This window comes from Cucumis melo, chromosome 6 (genome assembly GCF_025177605.1).
Source record: "Cucumis melo cultivar AY chromosome 6, USDA_Cmelo_AY_1.0, whole genome shotgun sequence".
Lineage (NCBI taxonomy): Eukaryota > Viridiplantae > Streptophyta > Magnoliopsida > Cucurbitales > Cucurbitaceae > Cucumis > Cucumis melo.
Genome location: NC_066862.1, coordinates 33,420,430 through 33,446,440, shown reverse-complemented (window position 1 = coordinate 33,446,440; position 26,011 = coordinate 33,420,430). Strand labels below are relative to the sequence as shown.

Sequence of the window (26,011 nt, the reverse complement as noted above, 5' to 3'; positions counted from 1 at the left end):
TTAAGTGTAAGCTGGTCCTAGGCGACAAGAAGGAAACCGAAGCTAGGCGTTCTACATTAAAGAAAACAAGTTGTTGGGATTGTTTTCTTCTTTGAAGAGTTTGTTTATGTTTAAAGGTTTTTCTTAAAAGTTCTTATCGATTTAAAATGATGTTTTATATATGAATATTTTAAAAAGATTTTGAAAGGAAGTTTATACTATGTTCAAAGTGTGTTTTATATGAATGTAAAACGAAATTGTGTTCAAACCATTACTCTTCTTCCTATCAATGAGATAATTGTTATGTGCACATAAGGAGTATAGGCAAACATGTAGAAAAGGACTACATGGTGGAGTGAAGCTGGCCAATGCATAAAAGATGTGTATTGTGCTTAGCGGCCTAAGCAAGAAGGAATGGATCAAGATATTCCCGAATGCTAATGGTGAAAAGGATACCATAGTAGTCTAAACACAAGATGATATGTCTTGGTGTAGGAAATGATTCATGTTCTTGGCAAAAGGATCGTTTGAGACTAATCTGTGTTTATGCATTATGATGAATTTATGAAATGATGTTGTTTATGAAAGGTATTTCAAAAAGGTTTTCTTAAAATTTCCTCACTAAGTTCTTTTGACTTACTTTTCAAGTTTCCACTCCCCAAGTGATCAAGCGTTAAGGCTAAAAGTAAGGAAAAGGAGAGAAGATGCTAGGCAAAAAGAGGATGTCGGACGTTTAGTTTAAGTTTTAGTGTCGTTTTCAAGTATCATGTAAAGTGTTATAGAACTCAGGGTTAAAGGTTAATAAAAGAAGTGATTTATCATATTATGTTATGTTAAGTGCTTCACATCGCCTAAAGTATGATTTTAAGTTTAAGTGTGAAGTTATCAGGCGATTAAGCAAAGTTTAAGGACCTAAGCAAACATTCTGGTGATTCGCCTAGAGGCACCAAGACTACTCAAAGTAGTGCCACATATAGCACAAAAAATTAGGACGCGTGTGGGGCTAGGTGTGACAACTCAAGGTTACACAGTATGCGAATATACCATCCACGCTTGATGAGCAAGGCGCACAATATCGAATCATCTAAACTGAGCAAAAGAGACCATTTTTCAGGGAACCTCATCGATGCATTTCACTCAAAGAGACATGACACACTTTCATGAAAATTGGGAAGATCGTTACATGACTGGCTTAAAGGAAAGATGGAGATCAAATCATCCTTTTGCAGACTATTGCATGTTGAACTACAAGTCAACAATCTCTCACTAGAACTACAAATATTGCATTCATATCTTGAGAAGACAATCCTAAACATAATTATCCTTGAACTTTACTCGATTTTAACTTTTTTTTAACTTTTGTTGGACCCTGTTGTACCACATGCTATATTTTGTTGATGCTTTTGTAATGTTCGTAATTGGACCGTGGATGTTAACTATAATCAAAGTTGTGATTATTGAAGGTCAAAACTTCCGGTTCGTTTTGAACGTATAATAAAGTAAAGGAATTAAATATGAGGTATAAAGGACATAACTAATATAAACATAATTTAAAAATGAATCAATTAAATGTTTAATACAAAATTATTTTAAAAATTGATCCATAATAAACCCAAGGTTATACACTTCAAATTTTCAAATATTTTCTGGAAAAAATATGAAAAGCTTATAGAAAAGAAGTGTGAAAGACTTTCAAAACAAAAAAGTCATCAATCAAGCCTTCGATTTGCACTTTTATCTTGTTTCTTTGTTTTAAATGCCAATGTCTCAATTATTTCTCTTTTATGATCTTTTTTTTTTTCTTTACTTTTCTGCCCTCATCATAATTACGTTTTGCACATTACTCCAATATCCTTAAAATGGCCTTGTCATATTGAAAAATATTACAAAGAATGAAGGGAATGGGGAACAAACTGCCCCAGTCACACAATAGGCAGAGATCCCGTAATATCTTTTCTTTATTATTTGTTTAGTCCAATTTTAAATCATCTCCCATCACCCTCAACATCAACATCTTTATCTCCTTTGTTACTACTTCTATCAGGAGAAGCTGAACCTGATCCTGAACCTGATCCTGATCCTGATACCGAACCTGAATCTGATTCATCATCTACATCTGCATCAACATCCTTGTTTGCGGCTAAATATTCAAGAGCTGTAACCACATCGCTGATCAATGGTCGAGTATTTGCTTCCTCTTGTAAACACATGGCTGCCACTGCCAAAGCTTGATATAGAGCCTTCACTGGATAATCCCCTTCTAGCTTTGGATCTGCCATTAGGGTAAATTTCCTTCTGTCTTTGAAAAGTGGTTGTGCCTACAATACGGTAAACATGGTTGAGATTAATAAGTTTTGGTCTCTACAAATTATTCAGTGCTCAAGCTTAGAAAGTTTGGAATACAATTTTTTGGGTTGAGTTAATATCAATATCGACCAACATGTCAGGAAAATAAGCCTTCATTGAAATGTCAACAAAATGAAAAGTTTAATAAAGTTGCTTCAAAAGTTTGGAACAAGATAACAACAACATCTGCATCACATCACAATACCAAATGTAAATCTTCATTTATAGCAATATCAAATATATATGCAAGTGACAGAAGTCTATACAACATAAAATGCATACCCAAGTAATTAAATTTTGTTCTGCTGTTGGTCTTGCATTGTCTATAACCCTTCTTCCAGTTATGATCTCCAGGAACACGACACCAAAACTGTAGACATCTGATTTCGTCGTCAGTTGTCCTGTCAGCGCGTATTCAGGAGCACAGTAACCATAGGTTCCCATCACCCTAGTGGAAACATGAGATTTGTCCCCAGTAGGACCTAACTTTGCAAGACCAAAATCAGAGAGCTTTGGGTTGAATTCCTCATCCAGCAATATGTTCGAAGCTTTGAAATCACGATATATTACGGGAGGGTTAGCGGTTTCATGTAAGTATTCAAGTCCTTTTGCCGCTCCTTCAGCAATTTTCATCCTTGTCTTCCAGTCCAGAGGTGGCTTATCTGATGCTATATCTGAAAATAAGAGGCTCCAACTTCAGAACTTGGTATAAAAAGTTTTGTCATTGCAAGCTTAAGATCAAGCACCTTTGGTTTTTTCAAGGAAGCTCAGGCTTTTAATTGTATTTCAGTTATCAAAAATTAAAAAAAAAAATAATTAAGAAAAAAGATGTAAACATGTTATCTCTGTAATGTAACATGAAATACATCTAGATCTTGATGAATTCAGTTAAATGCTATCTTTTTGTAGCACTATCTACAAACTAAACATTTATTGGAAACTCTAATATTATTCAGGGATAATTCGAGCTCTTAACCGATTGTGAAATGAACCATTAAGTCATACCAAGAAGATGATCCTCCAAGGAACCTTTAGCCATGTACTCATAAACCAAAATCCTCTGATCCCCGTCAGCACAATAACCAACCAAATTTACAAGATTGGGATGGTGAAGAAGGCTCAACATCAAAACCTCTACAAGGAATTCTTTGTTTCCTTGAAATCCATTTCGATCAAGTTGCTTCACGGCCGTTACCTAAGTAAGACAAAACCAAAACACAAATAAGCAGAAAACTCAATAACAATTCTATCATGCATAGATGGCACAGATGAAAGTAAAGGTTGTGTAACGGTACTTGTTTTGTGCTTTCAATGATGCCTTTGTAAACCCTTCCAAAACCACCTTCCCCCAATAGATTTTCGTGGTCGAAATTATTTGTAGCAGTTGATAGCTCACCAAATGTAAAAATTTGAGCGGAGATGTTTCCTTTTCCTAACTTTTTTATCTCCTCAGTTATGTACCTTCGCCGACTAGCATCTGCAAGTTCACAGTCAAGTCTATTGAATCAATCGTATTGACCAGTGATTTTAATCATCTACTTTTAGAAGAATAAAAGCAATTAAAGTTTTAAAGAAGGATCTTGTAGAATCTACGCATGTATTGTTTGAAACAATGAAAAGAGATGGTCGAAAGTATTCTAGGTGTATGAGTGATTAAGAAATATAAACTCGTTCGGAAAAAGAAACTACCCAAATGCCTCTACCACTAAAAGATTTGTAGCTCAAATACCATACTCAATTAAGGAAGATACAATCCCGGAAACACTTCATGAATTCCAATAAACTACTAAAAACTACATGGTGAATTCTAGGTGTGTTTTAGGGGTTAGGATAATATACATTTATCCAAAGAAAGAAAGATTCCTCTGCAAAACAATGATTGGACAATCACATATCAGACTCGAGCCTGGAAACACATTCTGAGGTCCAACGAACCATTAAAAACTACAAGGGGAATTCTTGGAGCGTATTATTGGTTAAGAAAATAACTTCATTCTAAGAAAGAACCCACAAAATGCCTCAAACCATATCAAAACTCAATGCTCAAATACCACATTTTTGTAAGGAAGATTCAAAACCAAAAACGTGTTTTGAGTTCCAATCAACCACTGAAAATCTACATGGATGATTGCACCCAAACAAGTCATATGCAACCAATGCCAAAATTTATACGTATGCAGAAGGCAGGAGATCAAAATATGAGGGAGCAAAGGGACAGGACCTACCAGATTTAAAGGAAATATTGGCAAATGAGGCTAAAGTTTTTGTCTCATGAAACTCCTTAATGCTCTTTTTCAAAGACTTTTTATTGACTTTCTCCTCTGACATACAACATTGAAAGCAATTCATCTTCCTTAATCACTAATCTCAGAACTCAAAAGCAGTCACAAATGGCAATCAAGATCTTGCATTGAATAAAACCTTGAAAACCCAAAGCACATAACAACAGAGACACAGAAATAGAAACCACGAGGAGATTGGGGGAAGGGGAAGAAGAAACAAAGTCAGCGCATAACAATGAGAAATGCCCTCGTCAGCTTCAACCCCACAAAGCAAAAAAGGAAAAAAATGGATAAAGAAAATCTAAAAAATCTAAAATAATGGAAAAGATAAATGTGATAGATAAAGACAACTATTTCCCAGAAAAAAACCAGACAAATTCTCTTTCTTTTGATTTTTTTCTGGTCTCTCTCGGGAAAAAGGAGCTAAAATTTTACCACGAAGCTTGTTTTTCTTCTTTGTTGCAGTATGAAACCACCCCCAAGTTTGGAATTGAGGGAGACCGAGTCAAATTTGCTAATTTGAGAAGGATGGTGTGAGTGGAAATTTTCGCCATTTTTAGAAAGCTTGTTGAGCTAAAACAGGCGTTTCTCACGCTTCTCTGTCCGGAGGTTTCCAATTTGTGGAGGCAGTTGCAGCACCAAACCCCAAAATTCAATACGCGCTATAAATTACAAGAAATGGGAGGTTCGGGTTCATGTTCGGTTCAACAAGCATTCACAAATTCTTGGTAGAAACTAGAAAGTTTGAGGCAGGAGAGAGCTCAATTCCTCAATCAACAGAGTTTGACTTTTTAATATATACTAGAAATAACACGTGCGTCAAAAGTTAAATTATAAATTTAAATTTTAAAATAGTGTTTAATTATTAGGTAAAAATGTAAAAATTTTATTTTAAAGTTTAAAATACAAGTATTTTAAAAAATATAACAAAGCTACCTAATAGTTAAAAAACAATTTTAAAAACGATAAAAACTCTGAAAAAATATCAAAAATGTATCATCAGTAATTGGTACACATCACATAATATATCATTTAAATTTGACTTTCTTTCTTTTTTTTCTTTTTTTTTTTTTTTTTTTTTTGCTAGATTTAGATTTTTTTATATTTAGATTGACTATTCGATTTTTTTCAAGATTTTATGGTAGACCATCAATTTGATACATGAGTTCAGATTTGATCGTTTAAATTTGATTTGGATACACAATCATTTAGATTTTTTTTCAAAATCTTTTATATTTAGATCTTAAACAATCAAATAACAGTTTGACGACGATGAAAAGGAAAAGAAAAAACTGCAAAGGAAAGAAGATAGAAAGGAAAGGCAAACCTGAAATATTTTTTAAAAACTGGCCAGCTTTATGTGTATTTTCTTTTTGTTAGGCGAACTAATAATATTTTTTCGATTTGTAATAGTTTTGAAAAATTACCTTAAAATATTATATAATTTTAATTTTTGTTTTTAAGATATTTAAATATTATAGGTTGATAAAGTAAAATATTGAGAACTTTTCTAAATATAACAAACTACTGAAATATTTATGGCCGGTCTAACAAATCCCATAAATTTAGTCATTTTTTGAATATTCCAAATTTTCCTTTCCATTTTTTCTCTTTTTTGGAATTTTTCTTATTGTTTGATTTGTACTTCTCATGCAATTTCTTCCTTTTTTTTAGATTTGGGTAACCAAATCTATTTATTTCTATCGTTTTTCTCTCTTTTTTTAAGTACGTCTTTTTTTTTTTCCTTTTTTTTCATTCAATGCATACATCCTATCGTCTTTCTTCTTTTCTTTTTTTTATGTTTATATTAGGTAATCAAATTAAAGAATCTTGAAAAAATTGGTTAGACATTTAAATTAGGGTAATCAAAACCAAAAGATTGTGTATAAAAAATATTGAAAAAAAAAATCGTTTAGATCCTAAACCCTAGATTTGGGATAGCCAAATCTAAATGATAGAATACCAAAATTTGAAAGAAAAAAATTGTTTAGATTTGGGGTAGCCAAATCTAAACGATCGTGTACCAAATAATAGTCAAATCTAAATGATCGTGTACCAAATCGCGTTACCAAATATATTAGACGCATTGTTGACGAAGCATTTGTGGTATTTTACACAGTGAGCCTCTAGGCTTTTCCATTTTCGGAATTATTCTATACAGCGTAAATAATTCGCCGTTTTTTTATATTTTTGAAAATACCCCTAAAATATTTGTATAATTATATAATATAAAATTATATAAAATATAAGAAAAATTAATTACAAAGCAAAATATCTATTTAAAATTTGATATTTTAATTTTTTTTATATGAAGTTGATTGATGGAAACATTTCCTTATTCTTTTGTTTGGGAAATTTTTGATATTTTGATTGTAACCATCAACGATTATTGTTTGATAAAATCACAAGATAATCTTAAAATATTCTCGAACTGAAATTTTATAAATTGTGTCTAAATTATAGTAACTGAATTTGTTATTGAATCAATGTAAAATTAATAAATTTATAGTGTAACAACCTAAAAACTAATTATAAAAAATATCTTTAACTTATATATATAGACTATTAAATCTAAATAATAAGGTGATCACATTGGACAATAGATCTTAGTTAGAGAATATAAATGATCTATATAACAACATAAATTTATGAATACACAGCTATATAACTACAAAATTATATGGGGTCTTTTAAAAAATATAAAAAAAAGCGGCAAAATATTTACACTATATAGAACAATTCTGAAAATAGAAAAAGTCCAGAGGCCAACGTGTAAAATACCAAAAATACCCCGTCAACAATGCGTGTAATATATTTGGTAATGCGATTTGGTACACGATCGTTTAGATTTGGCTACCCCAAATCTAAACCTTTTTTTTTTTTCAAAATTTGGTATACAATCGTTTAGATTTCGCTATACGATTGTTTAGATTTGGGATTCCTCATCTAAACGATTTTTTTTCAAAATTTGGTATACGATCGTTTAGATTTGGCTAGACGATCGTTTAGATTGGGCTACACGATCGTTTAGATTAAGCTACACAATCGTTTAGAGTTGGGGTTACAAATCTAAACGATTTTTTTTTTCAAAATTTGGTATACGATCGTTTAGATTGCACGGTTGTCTACATTTTCTTGCACAATCATTTTGACAGCACATTCTTTTTTTACATTCAAATAATTAAATTTAAAGATGGAGTAAAAGAAGAAGAAGTTGAAAATAGGAGTCAGGAAGACAAAACAAAACGAAGCCAGATTCTATTGGGAAATTTTGTAATCATTGAAGAAAAAATAGAAAAACAAGGGGAAGAAAATACAAAAGATACAACAAAAGGAAAACAAAAGTTGATTGATGAAGATGAATTTGATAATAACGAAACTGAAACTTAATAAGAAATTGACACCGATAGCATTCAAGAACCAGAAGAAGTTGAAACAAAAGGAAAAAAGAGAGAAATTAAAGAAATGCAAAAGGAAAATAATGTTAGTCAGCAAAAAAAGACAAAAGTCTCAACACAAGGAGAAAGCAGCAAAAGAAACAAAAGAAGAATGTCAACTCAAGAATACATTGATACTGCTTCATCCTTCGACTTACAAATTTCTCAATATTTTAGAGATGATTTATAATGTTTGTAAAGCTTCAAATTATTAAATTTAACTTTCAAATTTTTTTTATTTTATACTCAAGAAATCCGTATTCCATTTCACTCTTTATATCCTGCACTATCTTGTAAAACTTACAAAGGGATCAATTACATTTATTACCACGATCGTTCATATTCAACAATACCATCGTTTAATCGCATATACACATATTCGCTTAAATAATATACTACACGATCGCATAAATTGTACATCTTATAAATGATATCCTACACGATCGTTTAGTTGTACAACATCATTGTTTAACATTATATGTTTTTCCAATCGTTTAACAACGCGATTAATTACATTTGTAATACAAAGAACTTTCAAAGTCACTTGTTTTCAAACATTTCCATGTTACAATTGGTGGTCCTTCCTTTGCAAGCTTTCTTCCAAACCCAACATCTAAATTGGAAAGTCTTGGTATTTTCTCAAAAGCCCAATAGACTAAAGCTGGGGAAATCCTTGAAGATATACAACATCTTTGTCACTGTAGGATGCTTTTTTTAAGAACTGATATGTTAGGATGTATGATAACCTCACCTATGGATAACCTCACCCATGGATAACCTTTGAAGATTTCTTCATTATCCAATATGTCTAGATGTAGGAGATTTATGTGGTTGTGTTGCTGTTTGGGAATTAAAAATGCTTCTAAGATATAGAGGTTAGCTAGTTTTTCTTTCAATGAGTCTTCCTCGTTGTACAACGCTTTGAAAGTTCTTTCTATATCTCTTCTTGTTATAAAGTCATCATGACGGAAAAGTGCATTTTTCAGACCATTTTCTTTTCTTTCTCCTAGATTTAACTCAGGGAATTGTGACCTTTTAGTCCAGTCACAAAACAAAAGTCTTTCAGCCCAAATTCTGCTATATGATTGAAGCTGAAAGCAAGGACATTAGTTTTTTTTGTATGGCATTGTTTTCTTAATAGAAAATTCAGGAATTGAGTTGGTATTTTGGCCATTTTAATGTTAAGGAACTGGCCAAAAAGACAGTTTGTCAAAACTTAAGAGATAATCCTTTTGTCTATTTTTGATTTGATCTGATTCAATGTTTCTAAACCGTAGTATATAGTAATTCTGAGGTTTTTTTTGTTCATCTTCCATAATAGGATAGTGTTTCACCGGTTGAAGGACATAATAAATAGTATGTTTCAAATAAGGGAAAGTTTAAACAAATTTACAAATGCAGAGCGCTAAAAGAAAAAGATACAGAAGTATACAACACTATACATACAGGTATTCACATTCTAGTTTGTTACATTTTTTTTCCTTTTCTTTCTTTCTTCTGTTTTTGTTTTACACCTTATTGATTTGCTACACGATGTTTGTTGATTCTTGCTCACCATCTATTTTGTAAAAAAAAAAACTAATATAAATTATATGTAAACGATTGACGACGAAGACTATGAAAGAAAAAGTATGAGCAAGTTCCTTCACCTTTTTATAACTCTTTATTTGGATGACATTTTTGTAATTACGATTTATTGAAGTTTCTGTAAATTTTCGTTTATAAACGATCATTGAAATTTCTCTACACAAATCGTGTATACTTAAACTTTTTCGTCATCTTTTACTATTTATTACCTTATCGTTTATATATATGATTATCGTTTATATAATGTTGTACAACGGTTAAAACATATTGTTATTGTTTAGCATTTATTGTTGATCGTTTATGTATTTGATAATTTACAAAATCGTATATCAATTGTATATTATTCTACACAATGCCGTCTAATAATCGTTTATTAACATTAGTCGCATGCGAACAATTAATTGCATGGAGTACAATTAATTGCATGGAGTATTTTTGCCGTCTAATGCCGTAAATTGTTTTATAGAGTTAAATAACTTGCTGTTTTATTATATTATTAAAATGACCTATAAGAAAATGTATTTTTAAAAATTAGAAATTGGAATTTAAAAAAATATTTAATAAGAGGATATTTTTGAAAATTAAAATATTCAATATATATGTATAATATTAAATGTCTTAAATAAGAAAGGATAGGATCCCATGTTAAATATTTTAAAAAGAAGAAAGTGTAGGATTCACATGTTAAAAGTATCCTATTTTTATCCATAGTTTGATTTCTAACCTATTATAACAAATTCAAGATAGTTATAACTGGTAAATAAATTTTGATCGTAGCTTAATAAAACTGCAGTGTATCACTTTTTTAATCGCAACTTCTGTAAAATTCAATAAAAAGATCTGAATGAATGATGTTAAAAGAATATATATTATTTCGATGGTTGAAAATAAAGCTAAGAATGGAAATAAATTGGAAATTGAAAAAAGTAAATCATTTGTTGAAAGTGACGTAGAAATTGTGTGTAATCAGACTTAACTATATTGACATGGTTAATTTAAAAAAATTCAAATTTGGTCGGATTGAAAAATGAAGAAAATTTCCTCCACGTCTAAATGTTCAAGAAAATTTTAAACCATAACTTAAAAAAGACCAAAGCTCGGAACTTTTACTTTGTCCATGTTTATAAACATTTTTCAAACACTCTTAAACATTTCTTGAAACACTAAAATAATACGAACTGTACTAAATTTGGTTGAACTTATAAACATTTTTTAACCCTTAAAAATCAATACGAAACATGTACTAAATTTGATTGGTAAAACAAAAAGCATAACAAACAATGGAAAAAATGAAAAATCATTTAATGCGCGGAGGAAAAAACCAATAAGCATTAAATTGAAAAATCAATCCAATTTGTAAACCACATGTTTTTCCTATTTCTTTTTCAGGAGTGCATCATCTTTAGTTCAACAAACTCGCTAAAATCCCAATGGAAGCTAACATTTTTCGAACCTAAAATAAAAATCAAACCCAAAACCAAATACCAGAAACGAATTTTTCACAGAAAAAAAAGGAAAATTTTGAAAAAGCAATTTGAAACCTTACAATGACAACTTCCGGAAATCAATTCGCAACAAATATATCCCTCAGGATTGATACTTCTCATCAGTAAGATTCAGTCCACTACTTTTATAATTCCAATCAATCATCATAGGGACATAAATTTCAATACCTTATTTTCAGATATAAATCATCAATACCCAATGTAAAATCCAGAACTAAGAACAAATATAGCAGAGATTGAAAACTTAATTCATCGACCAAAAATAAAAACCCAAAAGCCGTCTCAGAAGGAAAGGTTTGGTAAAGAATTCAAGCAGTTGAGTCTGAAAACTCATTAAGATCGTAACAGATTTGTAAAGAGAGGGGAATGCTTGGATTTTCAAGACGTTTCAAGAGCATTCTGGTTGAAGCGAAAGAAGAAGAAGAAGAGGAGGAGAAGGAGGCGGATTTGTGGAATTAGGGCTTCTTGTGGTTTTATAGGTACATGGGGGGCAGATGAGACCAAAACTTCGATTGCACGTGCAACCCACGTGGCTTTACAATATTACTCTTTTACCCTTTTCAGTTTCCAAACCCCATGGTAAGTTTTCTTTCTTTTTCTTCTAATAATGTTTGACCTCCGAAAAACTTGGTGATGGAGCAATGAGCAAGTATAGGGAACACTAAATAGATATAAAGTCTAAAAGTTGTGAACTTGTAGACTAATTACATGATTGATTGATAGAATATAAAATTGATATTTTTTAGTAATTAGATTCATTAACATGTTAAGCTAAATAAAAGTGGTATTTTACTATAAAAACAAGAAATGAAGTTCACACCTCTTGCTTTAAAGATTTTTTGGTCAATTTGTGGCAATTGAAAATGAAATAAGGTGAAGGGGATTGTGAAAAGTGAAGGATTATAATAATCTTTGTTTGAGGGAAGGAAAAAGTGGGAAGATTACGAAAGATTATTTATAATCGTTGTTGGAGAGAAGGAATAACTAGAAGGATTATGAGAGATTATTTATAATCCTTATTTGGAAGAAGGAATAACTGGGAAGGAATATGACAATTTTTTTTTCTTTTTTAAAAAATTAGTACAAATGTATTTTTTTAAAAAAAATTCATATTGTAAATCAAATATACAAATATTCGTATTTTATTTACCAAAATTTGATTTTTTTTTTATCGAAAAATATGTTTTATTAGTTTTTGTAAATACAACATCAATTTTGAACATTTTGTATGTAAGTTTTTCGTGCGAAAAAATTAATTGATGCATTACATGTGAAATAAATAACATGTATTTTCTTTAAATTAATATTGTAAGTGCAATATCGAAAAATTGTATTTCGTTAACAATCGATTTTAAAAAGTTTATTATTTCTTTTTTAAAAATTTGTTCAAATGTATTTTTTAAATTCATATTGTAAATCAAATATACAAATATTCTTATTTTATTTACCAACATTTGAAATTTTTATTGAAAACATGTTTCATTAGCTTTTGTAAACACGACGTTAATTTTGAACGTTTTGTATGCAAGCTTTCCGTGTTAAAAAAATTAATTGATCCATTACGTGCGAAAGAAATTACATGTATTTTTTTAAAATTGATATTGTAAGTGCAATATCGAAAAATTGTGTATCGTTAACGATCGATTTAAAAAAAAAATAATTTGTACAAATGTATTTTTTTAATACGTATTGTAAATCAAATATACAAATATTCATATTATATTTACCGAAATTAATTTTTTATTGGAAAACATGTTTCATTAGCTTTTGTAAATACGATATTAATTTTAAACGTTTTGTACGCAAGCTTTTCGTGCCAAAAAATTAATTGATGTGGTACGTGCGAAAAATATTACATGTATTTTCTTTAATTGATGTTGTAAGTACAATATCAACCATCGATTTAAAAAAACGATAACCAACGTAATAGCATTTAAAGGAAATGAGATATAGGAAACAAATGTTTTTCTTCTCGAATGTAGTAAAACGACGAACATCAATTATATCGTACAACTTTATTTTGAAATATAGTATTAAAATAATAAAAATATTAATAATAACAATTATAATAATAATAAATTACTTAATTTAAAATAATAATAATAAATTTATTAATTCAAAAAAACACAACTTTTGAGGAAGAAAGACAAGAAATAAGAAGGAATAAGAGGGAATTGAGAGGAAGAAAGAGAAGGAATAAGAGATGATTAACTATATTTTCTTTCCTTCTTGTTCCTTGTCCTAAACATGGAAAGGTCTATAGTCCTTACTTTTCCTTTTCCTTTCCTTTTCTTAAACTGTGCTTAAAGCTCTTGATTTAGGAAAAAAACAATAATAGTAATTTAGGAGAAACGGTAGTCGCCCTTTGCCAGCCACCTTCAACAACCTACTTCAACAAAACTTTTGGTAACCATCTCCTATACAATATCATTGGCTGACTATCTCCAACAGCCGCAGACATTTATCCCACCAAACACAACTGAAGTCCAACTCCCATGACTATTATTGTGGGTCAATTTTGCATCACCACCTCTGACACTAATTCCATTAATAATTTTTAACAACTAATTAAACGTCCATTAGCTAAAGAAAAAAATAATTTTATTAAACTTTTTTGGGAAATTGCCAAAAATAACTTAAAAAATGAGGGTTAAATGACTTTTGGGATAGTTTTTGAAAATAAAGAGTTTTAGGACAATTTAGGTGTGAATGTACAAAAATGTCCTTCATTAAATTTCTCTTTCCCTTTCCCTTCTCTTCCACATAAAAACTTTCAGCTTTGGCTTTCCCTTCTCTTTCGCGTACAGTTGTTTCTCTTTCCCTTCTCTTTCGCGTAGAACACCTCAAGTAAAAAAAAAAATCACCTTTTGTTGGCTTTTGAAATTTCCCGCTCTATTCCTACACTCTGCTCTTCGAAGATACTTCGATCGTTCATCACTTGCCGTTCATTGGTCCTCCATTGCATTTCGTTGCTTCTCCTTTTCGAACCATTAAATCAACTTTGAGTCTTTTCTCTTATTTCAGTGAGTTTTATTTCTAACCCATTTTTAATTTATTTGCTGTAAATGTTTGGTTTAGGTATTTGTTGTGAGTTTCATCCATCTGGTTTAGGCTTTTTTGGAATCGACTTATTTGCTGGAAATTAGTTTAGTCAAAGTTTGGTTTAGGTTCTCAGAAAGTTAAATGGGTAGTGAAATGAATTGAAGTTAAATATAGTTGGCATTTTGCTTCTTTTTCTTGGGATCCCTTCTTTAAATCTGAATTGGCTACCTCTTAGAAGTGGAATTGAAGCTCTTTTATTTAGCAGTGAGTTTTTTTTTATCTACATTGCTTTCTATCTATTGTGTATTATTGTCTTATATTGTGAGCAATTTCATGCCGCTATGGATGCTTCTCAAACCACTCTGGCTTTCACTTTGATCACTTTCACTTTAATCCATTTGGAGTGATTCTATGCATGTTTATATGCATTAGTTTGTATTGTTCTATGCATGTTTAGTTTGTATTAGCCCCTCATGGTTTATCTCGCACATATCTCGCACCTTCCAAACTTTCACTATTTATTTTAAAATCAAATTAGTACACCTCATAATCCATTTAGAGTGATTCTATGCATGTTTAGTAAGTCTCTTAGGCCTTCATGGTTTATCTCGCACGTATCTCGCACACATCTTGCACACATCTCGCACACGTCTCACACATTCCAAACTTTCACTATTTATTTCGAAATGAAATTGGTACCCCTGCTAATCCATTTGGAGTGATTCTATTGATGTTTAGTAAGTCTCTTAGGCCCTCATGGTTTATCTCGCATGTATCCCGCACGTATCTCGCACACATCTCGCACATTCCAAACTTTCATTATTTATTTCGAAATGAAACTGGTACCCCTGCTAATCCATTTGGAGTGATTCTATTGATGTTTAGTAAGTCTCTTAGGCCCTCATGGTTTATCTCGCATGTATCTCGCACGTATCTCGCACACATCTCGCACATTCCAAACTTTCACTATTTATTTCGAAATGAAATTGGTACCCCTGTTAATCCATTTGGAGTGATTCTATTGATGTTTGTTAAGTCTCTTAGGCCCTCGTGGTTTATCTCGCATGTATCTCGCACCTTCCAAACTTTCACTATTTATTTTAACTTTCACCATGCTGTTATGACATGTTTAGTCAGTCTCTTATGCAATTATTATTTCATTTGTTCTTTTTTGTTCAGGCTTCAATTATGACATCGACATCGACTGATGGACCCGCGTACAAGATTAATCCTTCCCATCCTTGGCCAGTTGTCATTGTCGACTCCATTCCACTACAACGAAATAATAGTGATTGTGGCGTATTCACCATTAAGTATTTTGAGTACATAGCTGCTGGTTTTGATTTAGATACATTATGTCAAGAAAACATGTCCTACTTTAGAAAACAATTGGCATTTCAATTATGGACCAACACTCCTATGTATTAAACTTTGTTGCGAGATTTGTAGGAGTTGTATATCATGTATGTTGCAAAATATGTATCGATTCTTCTCTATAATGCACAAGTATAGATGCTATATAAATTAGAATAAACGTAGTTTATGAATGGTCAATTGATGACATTCAAATATCATATTTGTTTGCAAAACTACTTGTAGGTAAACGATCGCTTAATATTTTTTATGTTTATTAAGAAAATCGTTTAGACTTTACTAAACGATCGCTTAAAGATATATGCACGATCTTTTACATTAGTGTGATTACATATAAACGATCGCTTAATATATAAATTAAAGCAGTTGAGTAGCAAAGAATTAAAAAATATATAAATTAAAGAATTACAAACTAAACGAATAGTCGTGTGAAATATATAAACGATCGTTTAATACAATTAAACGATCGTTTAGTTATTTTAAACGATCGTTTAGTTACGTTAAACGATCTTTTAGTTACATTAAACGATCGTTTAGTTACTTTAAACGATCGTTTAACGTAACTAAACGATCGTTTAGTTATATTTAAACGATCGTGAAACCAGTTTGTATATTAAACAAATTAAAATCTGTGTCAATATGTTTGTGTTTTTTGTGTTCCTAAATGAATAAGCCAGTTGTTATTTTCGTCTTGTTCATCTATCTAGAAGCACATAAAGTAAGAATGTTTGGAGACATCATTAAGAAAACACATCCAGATAGATAAATAACAAACTAAAAGAAAAGCAACATTCATTAATTAGTGTAATAATTAGTACATTGGTAGAGAAATTTTTAAATTTGTATGCTGGACTTCTCGGTATATGAAATTGTATTGGTACACGTTAATCTGTTGTGACCTATTTCTTTACATCGACCACACTTATGCAATTTCGGAGCTTCACCAACACTTGGAATCCTTTTTTTCTTCAGTTGACCAACTCTTTTGACTAGTTTCGGAGGTAAAACAATCATATGTAGATAGTCTTCGCTTGTCTTCCAAGCTGACTGATTTACAATTAGGTAGACGGTCTCCGCATATGCTGCCAACAAATATTCATTGGTGTAATAATTAGCACATAATCTATAAACATTTATATTACGATCTCGTGCTGCAGCAATGGCATGTGAGCATGGTAGTTGCTCAGCTTGAAACTCCTTGCAAGTGCACTCTTGCAAACTAAATCTTTTACTTCAATTCATTTTTCACTACCCATTGAACTTTCTAAGAACCTAAACCAAACTAATTTACAGCAAATAATTTCATTCCAAAATAGCCTAAACCAGACATTTACGGATGAAACTCGCAACAAATACCTAAACCAAATATTTACAGCAAATAAATTAAAAATGGGTTAGAGATGAAACTCACCGAAATAAGAGAAAACGCTCAAAGTTGATTGAATGGTTTGAAAAGAAGGAGCGACGAAATGCACTAGAGGATCGACGAACGGCAAGAGACGAATGGTCGAAGTATCTTCGAACGACACTAGAGCAGAGCAAAGTATCGGAGCAGAGCGATTTTTTTTTTTTTTTTACTTCAGGTGTTCTATACAAAAGAGAAGGAAAAGAAAACAACTCTACGCGAAAGAGAAGGGAAAGCGAAAGCTGAAAGCTTTTACGTGGAAGAGAAGGGAAAGGGAAAGGGAAGGAGAAGGAGAAATTTAATGAAGGACATTTTTGTCCATTCACACATAAATTGTCCTAAAACTCTTTATTTTCAAAAACTATCCCAAAAGTCATTTAACCCTCCTTTTTTAAGCTATTTTTGGCAATTTCCCAACTTTTTTTTATAAAATATATTTAAAATATACTCTAAAAGCGTTTCAAAAGTTACTTGAGTGATTGTTATACTTTTTTTTTTCTACAAAATAACTTGTTTTTAAAATTAAACACTTTAAAAAGTTAAATGAAACACGCTATACTTCCGATGACCAATTAGATTGATCATATGAAAAACCAATAATAAATCACTTTTATCAAGAGTGTTTTAAATGAAAATGATTTTAGAAAACATTTTTCTTCGGTCAATCCAAACAAACTATTATAACCTGACTAAAATACATTTTTTGTTCATGAAGTTTGGAGTTAGTGTCCCTTTAGTCTTTGAAGTTTCAAGTACACTTTAATATGAAAGTTTGGAAAATATTTCTTAGAAAGTTTGATATGGAAACCCTAGCATTTCAAAATTAAGAATCCAATTACTTGAGCCCTAAATATCAAATTCTTAAAACCCCAAGTCAATTTGACAATAATCCAAAGGGAAGGATTAGAATTGGATTACCTTTTGATAAAAAACCTAGAGATAAAATCATGGTTTGAACACCCCATAAACAAGATGATCAAATTTACTCAAATCTCTGCTATCAACAAAGAGGAAAAATTCGTTCCAAATTCAATATGCCAAAAAATTATTTGTACACAACAACTAAATAGCCTTCCAATAATAAAAAAATAAACTTAATGCATCCTGAAAAGACCAAACTATATGTCATTAAAAAAGAATAAAATTGGAAAAACACTAAAAATTACATCAAAATGATTAGATATAATTTAATTAATAATCTGATGGTTTTACTTTAATCCATAGCTAATGAAATTATGATGTGGTGGTTAAATTTTGTTGACTACCACTATCCTTTCCCATCGCCATCTCTCTTTGATCATTGTCTATGGCATTTTGAAAGTTGCCATAAATGTGTGGGCACGAAGTTTCAAATTAATCCTGCATATGAAATGTTCAATTTTCCCATTCAATAAAAAAAATCCCCATGAACAAATTTTAATAGTTTTTTTTTTCATTTTTTTTTTACATTTATTGAATTACTACAGCTTCTTATGTTTATTTACTGTTTATTGAGTTACTACAATTTCTTATGTTTATTTACTTTTCGCATACATAGTAGAACTTCATCATAACCTTTACACCTTAAACAAAAGTTTTCTAACTCTAACATATTAGCTTCCCTTGGTGGGTTAAAAACCCTAAATCTTTTTCCTAGTGTGAGATATTCCTTGACCATCTTCGAGTACCCAAAGTTGGCCTATAACTTTTTTCTCACCCATATCATCAAATCACAATTTGTGAGTTTATTATGATTACTCGACTCTCATATCGTGAAATTGCATATTTTCATCAATAGATTCCATATCTCACTCTACCCCATCTGAAACGCTAGAAATTATAATTTTCAAACATTTGAAACTTATTTATTTTTGTTATTACTATTAGATGCTAGGTTTGATATTTTCTTGCAAAACAGTTTGGTTTGGTTCTTGATTGACTAAAAACTTATAAAATCCAACCGACTATTACCCAAATTATGATCACTCAATATTTTGATCATAAGAGTGTTGTGATTTTTGTACGGATGACCTATTGACAATCACATTTTATGATTAATAACTTACCTTGAACATATGAAATCTAACATTCTGATTGCATAACAGCGTTGTCTTTAATTCTAACATTATTTTTTACAGATATCACATCACGGAAATCTTACTACACTAGAAATAATATCTATAATGAAATAAGTTACAAAAAACGATGCGACAGTTAGATTTCATATATTACAAGTCACCCAAAAAGAAAAAGAAAAACTGCCTAAAACAATTATTCTAATAATAATAACAACAACAATAATAAAATGTAAAAGTAATTTTTTTCCACTAAGATATCAACGACATGTTGTGAAGAAAGACGAAATTTCCCCTTCCGACATGTCGGGCGACGTTTAAACACTGCTACCTACCGACACATTTCTCCCTTCCCAGCATCAAATTTAGAGCTGAAAGCACAGTTGAAGAAGACATTGGAACCCCAAAACCACATAATCCATGGAAGCGCTGAGGAAGAAGCTGTTGACGTGCTTGATTATTCTCACAGTTTTCGTTTCAGGTTCGAGAGGTTGGACCGGGGCAATCCATGGCCGAGTTATCTGCGATGTCTGCGGCGATTCTTCCATTGGCCCAGAAGACCATGTTCTAGAAGGTCAGCCTCCTAGTCTCAATCTGATATTGGCTTTGAGTAGAAAAATATCGACTGGATTTTCTGCTTTTGGGTTTTGATCTTACTGGTTTGGCTAATTTTGGGGTTGATTTCATCTGAGATTGTTTCTTTTGGCCATGAATCGACTGGACTGTGCTGATACAAGTACTGTCAAGAAATTAGGGAAAATTATGTGTATTGTGAGCGGTTTAGCTTTGTTTGCAAATGAAATTAAGTAAAGGTTTACATGTATGGAAAGTGTTGGCCTCCATTTCTGGTGTTTTCGTATGCAAATTCGAGAGAGGAAAGATGTTGAATCTTCTGCGTAGCTGACTATGCTGTCTTATGAAAAATAAGCAATAATATGGGTGACAACGACTAAATTACATGAGGCTTTTCCTGGAAATTTTTTGAATTAATTCACTTCTAAACGAAAAGGATCTAGAATGATGGAAATTTAACACAGTGATTCCTTTTTAGCAGTCAATGAATAAACATGGTATGCTTAAAAGAAAACTCCTAAACCATACCACTACACGAGCACTCCTGCACCATGTCAGGACCATAGTTTCTGCATCTATTGCTAAATATCTATTTCATATTTTCATTAATGCTTTTTCACTCTGTCATCACTCGTCACTGCTTTCCCTAGGACTTTTATTTTGCCGAATATGTAGGTCTTGCCCCTTTTTTTCTACTACTTTTGGAAATGCTTAGATATGGAGTACTTTTGTGATGGATATTAATAATAGTTTCTCCACCTGCTTATTGTTTTTCACGTTTTGGTTTATTCATCATAATTTGATGATTTAGGTGGATAGTTGTCACGAAAATTGTTTCCCTCTGATGATAACTCCCAGTTTCAATGTCTATGTTCGCTGTAGCTGTTGTAGCAATCCATGTCTATTGCGTGATACTAGCGAGCGATTACTGAGTCATCCTTTAGCTGTGAAATTCAAATCCATTTTATGTTTATAGGATAAGAACATAGGCCAGCCTGGGCGTAGCTCAAATGGTTCAGGCATACGTCCTCAAACAAAATGTAGGTTCCTATCCTCCCACCTGCCAAGGTTGTGTTGATCTCAAGAAGAATCAATAAAGCGTAGAATTTATCGCCTGATCTCACTAATTTTTCAAAAGAAAATGTTTTTATTTTGTCAATGAAACTGTACTGGATATCATTACCACTAAGAAGATGTCGAATTTAGTTCTGTTTTTTTGCCACTTAGCCCAAAAGCTTGAGTTGGTGAATAAGAGTAAGTTTGAATATATTTCTGCTTCAACACTTTCCTCCACTTGTGTTAAATGACCATTAGCTTTTGGGTTGAGTGGTTATTTAACTTTCTATTGCAACATGAAGTTCTATTTTCTAACTCCTATAATGTCATTTCCTCCCCAAATTACTATCGAGTTACACTTGTTGGGTTTTTCTACAAATTTCCACACCCACGAGTGCGGGAGATCAATGTTGAAGTATTGATGTAATTAAATTTACTGCAACCTATCAACTTAGAAGCATCTTTAATGAGACAAATTGATGAGAAACAAGCAGCAAAAGGTGATCGGCTTGTTTTGTTGAATACTAATTTTACTGTGTTGCTTTGGCACACTCTACCAAAGGTACCACTTGCTTTTGAGCTGCACTAGTCCTAGTAGGTTAAATGAATATTCATCTTATTCTTTATCACTTGCATTTGAGCGGAGCAAATATTCGTACTTTAAATGAAATTATTTTCATCTGCATTGAGCTGCGTAAATCCCGGTAGTTTATATGAATTTTCATCTTCATAGAATCATACCAATGTTGCTGTTTTGCACTCCGTTTTTCTGCTTTGTTTCTGACCTCATATTTACCTTAAATCAAGATGAAAAGTAACCATTGGGCAACAACCTTTTGCTCTTTCTCACAACTCGGATCTGTCAAAAAATAGTTACATAAGATATAAATTGTTGCCACCTATTCTCTCATTTTCAGGTGCTGAAGTAGCTGTACTTTGCATTACAAGATCGGGAGAAGTTCTAAATTACCAAGCATTTACCAACTCTAAGGGTAGATACACTGTTGCAGAGACCATGTCGGAAAGCGACCGTTGGGATGCATGCCTCGCTCGGCCAATCAGCAGTTTCCATGAACACTGCACCCATCTTGGCGCCAATAGCTCGGGTGTGAAGTTCAGTTACAATCATCCATCTGGTCACTCTCATACTGTCAGGCCTTTTGTCTATCGACCGAGCAGCATGCCGACATACTGCATCTGACACATTCTGAATAAGGGCAATAAGATTGTGAGGTTGGAAGTCAACAATTGAGTTTTCTTATGGAAAAAAAAATGTTTTCTGCTATATGCTGGTTTTAATGTAAACCTCAGTCTGTTTATATCAACTTTTTGTTATGATGTACATCAATTAGAACCAATGTTGTGATAGATTTTCAAAAGTATCATCTGGATGATATTGACTCTCATATCCATAATACAGTTTCCGTTCTGTCCCTACATTTTTGTAAATTTCTGTTTTGTCCTTTGCTAATGCCCAAGGGATCCAACTACGTTAATAGGTTGCTACTGTTCAACTTCTAATGTAAGTGTCTTGTAAGTCATATTTGTTCGAGTGGAAGTGGTTACACATCAAACTGGTAGATCTATTCACATATAGGTGCAATCCATGTATAAAAAGAAAAATAATTTTGTAAATACATATATGATACCGTCTAAAAATGGTAAGAGTTGCGAGGAAATTCGAAAGTTTGTTTGAATTCACATATAAACTTTTCATGTTGTTTTCCGACTTTTTTTTCTTTTGATGTTTGAATTGATTTTCATCTAATTATTTGTTGCTATGGAATCATAGTACACATTTTTATTTATAGTACTAAAAAGGTTATGTGATGTTATTATACGATTGCTTATTTTTGTTGCGTTGTATTTTTCTTTTCACAAACAGGTTCCTTAATTTTCCTAAAAAATTTATGTTTTTCTTTAAATTGATTTAACTTCTATGGTCATATGGTCTATGACAAAAATTTATTTATGTTTCTTATTTACTAAATCTCGTTTGAGTGTATTTTAAGTATAAAGATTGATATTGAATCGGAAAGATTATTGGAATATGTTTCTTTAATAATTCAATAGTGATTTTCACCTTCTCTTGAAAAAGTCGAAAAGAAGTCGATAAAATAAAATAAGAAAATAATTAGAGAGGGAAATATTTAGTATGAAGAGGAGAAAGTAATTAGAGAGAAAGGAAGTTAGAAGAAGGAAACAGGTTTCAAAGGAAAAGAATGAGACAGGTAAACCGATTTTAAAGACAAATGTTAAAAGTGCCCAACCAATATTTTTTTGAAGTTTATTATTATCATCATTATTAACCAATTTAATTTGCAGATGAAAAACTAAACTTTCGAAAATAGAAAAATTTGATAAAATATTTATACTTAACAAAATTGGTGAATAATTTATTTGTTTTTTATAAACTAAAATTTATTGTTGAAGAGAAGTTTAGTCTAGAATTAGAAAATTGAAAATAAGACTAAAATAGAGTAAAATTCATTCGTAGGATCAAAAGTCTTTCAATCTTAGAAAATGTTAAGAAAAGAGTTTAGTTTAGTCGTAATTAACGTGACATTTATTTGTTAGTTGTACTAAAAAATAATTTTAAACATCAATTTTGATAATTATTAGGTTTTAGTTTTGTTTTTTTAAAGTTTAAGTCTATTTTCTTCTAATTTTCACAATATTTTGTAATAAAGGATCTCTTTTAAATCTGGTTTATATATTTTTTTAAAAGAGTTGTTTTTAACCGAAGAAACAATTTTTACTTTTGAGAAATGTGTTTTCAAATAAGCAAAATGAACCAAAATATTTACAAATATTACAAAATGTTGTTAATAGATAATTAGTATTAGTTTTGCTATTTAAATAAAAAAAATCCTTGAAAACTATTTTTCATATAGTTTTAAAACTTCGCTTCATATTTTTTAACATAAGGGTTAAAATGGATGAAAAACTTTGAAGAGACCAAATATTTTGGAACCATTGTAGTAAAATGAACTAAACTATTGAAGTGAGAGGGACACATTACTATTTAGCCGTGTTTATGTATCAAATATAGACCTTGGTATACAATATTTATAAATATATTCAACAAATTTTATATAAAATAATTCTCCAATACTTTAGCTTAATTTTTCAAAACTAAAAAGAAGAAAAAAATCGAACAAATTTCAAGAATATAGTGTTTTTTGAATCTATTGACAAAAATAATGTAGTTTGAGAAGAAATGACAATTATAGAATAGTTGGACAAGCTATTATAAAAAAATAGAATGATTTTAGTTTTTTGAAGCTAGTCGTGTACCAGGTATACGACTTTTATTATCCACGTCAGCATATGACCAACATTTGATCCCTACGTGGAACGTGACTGTATGGAAGTCGTACGACTTCTTTAAAAAAAAAGTTAACTACATGCTTGAAAGCTCCTTTGCATAATACAATCTTCTTTCCTTTCAATTCATTCATTCATTTCATTATATCACTTTCTAGTTTTCCCCATTATTTTTTTCCTTTTTTTTTCTTCACAAATAAATCAAACCACAATTTTCAATTTTACTCTCTTTTTTTTTTTTTTTTTTTTTTTCCATTTGATCCTCATCCTCAATCTCAATGTTGTCCAGATTTTTCCTCCCCATTTACCCAATTTTCATTTTTCTTCTTCTTTTTCGTCACTCTCTTCTCTTCTCACCCTTTTCTTGTTTTTTCTTTTATTCTTTTTCCCATCTTTTACTTCCTCTGCATTTGTTATCTATTTTGTTGTTTCTTGATTTAAGTAATGGACATGTATTTTTTGGGTTACTATGTTTTCTCTCTTTTTTGTTACTTTCTTGTTACTTTCTTGAGATTTTTAGGATGTGGGTGTGTTTAATTTCTTGGTAAAAAACTACCCTATTTTATGTTTTAATTTTGAAACTCATATTATGATTATTATTTTTTAATTTCCTAGTAAAAAACTATATATCCTATTTTTAAAAACTTAGACTTTTAACTGATTAATCAACAAGGTCTTATACATTTAAAACTGAAATTTAAAAGAATTAAAAATTAATTTACAAACTTTCAATTTTCTTCATCACCCTCTACGAGATCATCGCCTTGTCGTCATTGCATGCGTCTATGATCTGTGCCGGCAACATTGAGTCATCGAGTCTACTGAATAATTTGTGCTAGGTCTTCCATGGTTGTGTCGCACATGTTGCTCAAAGCTTTTAAATCGTGTTCCACGAAGAAAGTGTGTACGTTTTCAACAAAATTATTCTGAATGATTGCAAATAATACAAATAAAATTAATGTTTTTTTATTATTAAATGTATAAAATAAAACATATTAAATTCTTATCATGCGATAATAGTAAGCGCCCTCAGGGGTGATGAAGCGTTGGGTAATCGACTTGTATTAGGAAAAATAGTTCTTTGATATCGTCGGTTGGCATGTGCTGGCTACTTCTGTCTGAAAATTATGTTGCAAATTTCACATATTCCTATATATTCGGTATGAATCTGACGCCAATCGACATCATGCTTGCGCCTTAAATCTTTTTGGTGCACGCTCAGATCTGTGAAACTAATCTCTGGTGGTATTTACAACATATTGGACTGTCGCAACAAACGATCTGGTTGATGCTTTTCGACGAGATGAAAAAAAATCATGGGACCCACGTAAGTCCACACCACTTGATTACTACGACATCGAACAGGAAGTGATGCCATAAGGTCGAGTGTATTTGGTGTCCAATTAATCTATTAAAAAAGTAAACGTAAATATGCAACAAAAAAATAGAACTATAGAACATCCGTATAATATTTTACTACCTGAGAGTGCATCAACTAATCAAATATCAATCGATAGGTCGGCAATATATTTGCTAACTGTTCAGATAAAGGTAGAATACCGCTCCATCTAATTTGTGAAAGAAACCATTAATAAATTAAAAATAGTACAAATTTTATTAAAAAAACCATGTATATGAAACAGTACTTGAAACTCAAAGGTCGACCATGTGAAGCTTGCTGCGGTCTGATCTTTGTAGCACCACAATAGGAAATCTATCGTATGTCAATACTTGTAGCAGAATTAATGGGCGGGCGATCTTTAGGAACTGTGCATGACTCGCTTGATAGAGTTCCCTATACAACCATGCGAGGGTTGCAGTGCCCCACGCATACGTACTAGCTTAGTCGAAATCGAATAAGAGTGGGAGAAACATACAATGGATTGGAGTGTTTGACTTGTCGACAAACAGAAAGCTGTCAATTAGCTTCAAGATGTACGCACGAGCGTATCTTCGAACGCTCACAACGTCATCATCATGTGGCAACTGTTTCACCATGGAAGACTCAACCGTTGACCTTTCACGTCAGGCAGTAGAACTCCCA

At 31.3% G+C, this 26,011-nt stretch overlaps 2 protein-coding genes and 1 non-coding gene across 3 annotated transcripts; 1 reads left to right on the top strand and 2 right to left on the bottom strand.

The window, feature by feature from the left end:
- Positions 1–1,828: 1,828 nt before the first annotated feature.
- LOC103501598 (probable serine/threonine-protein kinase PBL23) lies at positions 1,829–5,046 on the bottom strand. The gene is made up of 5 exons (XM_008465212.2): positions 4,551–5,046; positions 3,621–3,802; positions 3,331–3,520; positions 2,608–2,999; positions 1,829–2,297 (listed from the first exon to the last, which is right to left on the bottom strand). Exons 1-5 carry the CDS (start codon positions 4,672–4,674, stop codon positions 1,965–1,967), a joined length of 1,221 nt encoding a protein of 406 aa, XP_008463434.1. The 5' UTR covers positions 4,675–5,046; the 3' UTR covers positions 1,829–1,964.
- Positions 5,047–11,212: 6,166 nt separating this feature from the next.
- Positions 11,213–11,291, bottom strand: LOC127150114 (small nucleolar RNA R21). Its single transcript, XR_007822131.1, has one exon. It is a non-coding gene; the product is annotated as a small nucleolar RNA R21 (small nucleolar RNA).
- Positions 11,292–19,155: 7,864 nt separating this feature from the next.
- On the top strand, positions 19,156–22,077 carry LOC103501597 (uncharacterized). Its single transcript, XM_008465211.3, has 2 exons — positions 19,156–19,585; positions 21,558–22,077. The coding sequence occupies exons 1-2, from the start codon at positions 19,432–19,434 to the stop codon at positions 21,839–21,841; spliced, it is 438 nt and encodes a 145-aa protein (XP_008463433.1). The 5' UTR covers positions 19,156–19,431; the 3' UTR covers positions 21,842–22,077.
- The last annotated feature ends 3,934 nt before the right edge of the window (positions 22,078–26,011 follow it).

Excerpts from the sequence above, each read along its gene's own strand:
- LOC103501598 (XM_008465212.2), bottom strand. The coding sequence starts at position 4,674 with ATGAATTGCTTTCAATGTTGTATGTCAGAGGAGAAAGTCAATAAAAAG. Across the intron at positions 3,000-3,330 it reads CTTGGAGGATCATCTTCTTG|ATATAGCATCAGATAAGCCA; the intron begins GTATGACTTAAT and ends TCTTATTTTCAG. Across the intron at positions 2,298-2,607 it reads AACAAAATTTAATTACTTGG|GCACAACCACTTTTCAAAGA; the intron begins GTATGCATTTTA and ends ACCGTATTGTAG.
- LOC103501597 (XM_008465211.3), top strand. The coding sequence starts at position 19,432 with ATGGAAGCGCTGAGGAAGAAGCTGTTGACGTGCTTGATTATTCTCACA. Across the intron at positions 19,586-21,557 it reads AGAAGACCATGTTCTAGAAG|GTGCTGAAGTAGCTGTACTT; the intron begins GTCAGCCTCCTA and ends TCTCATTTTCAG.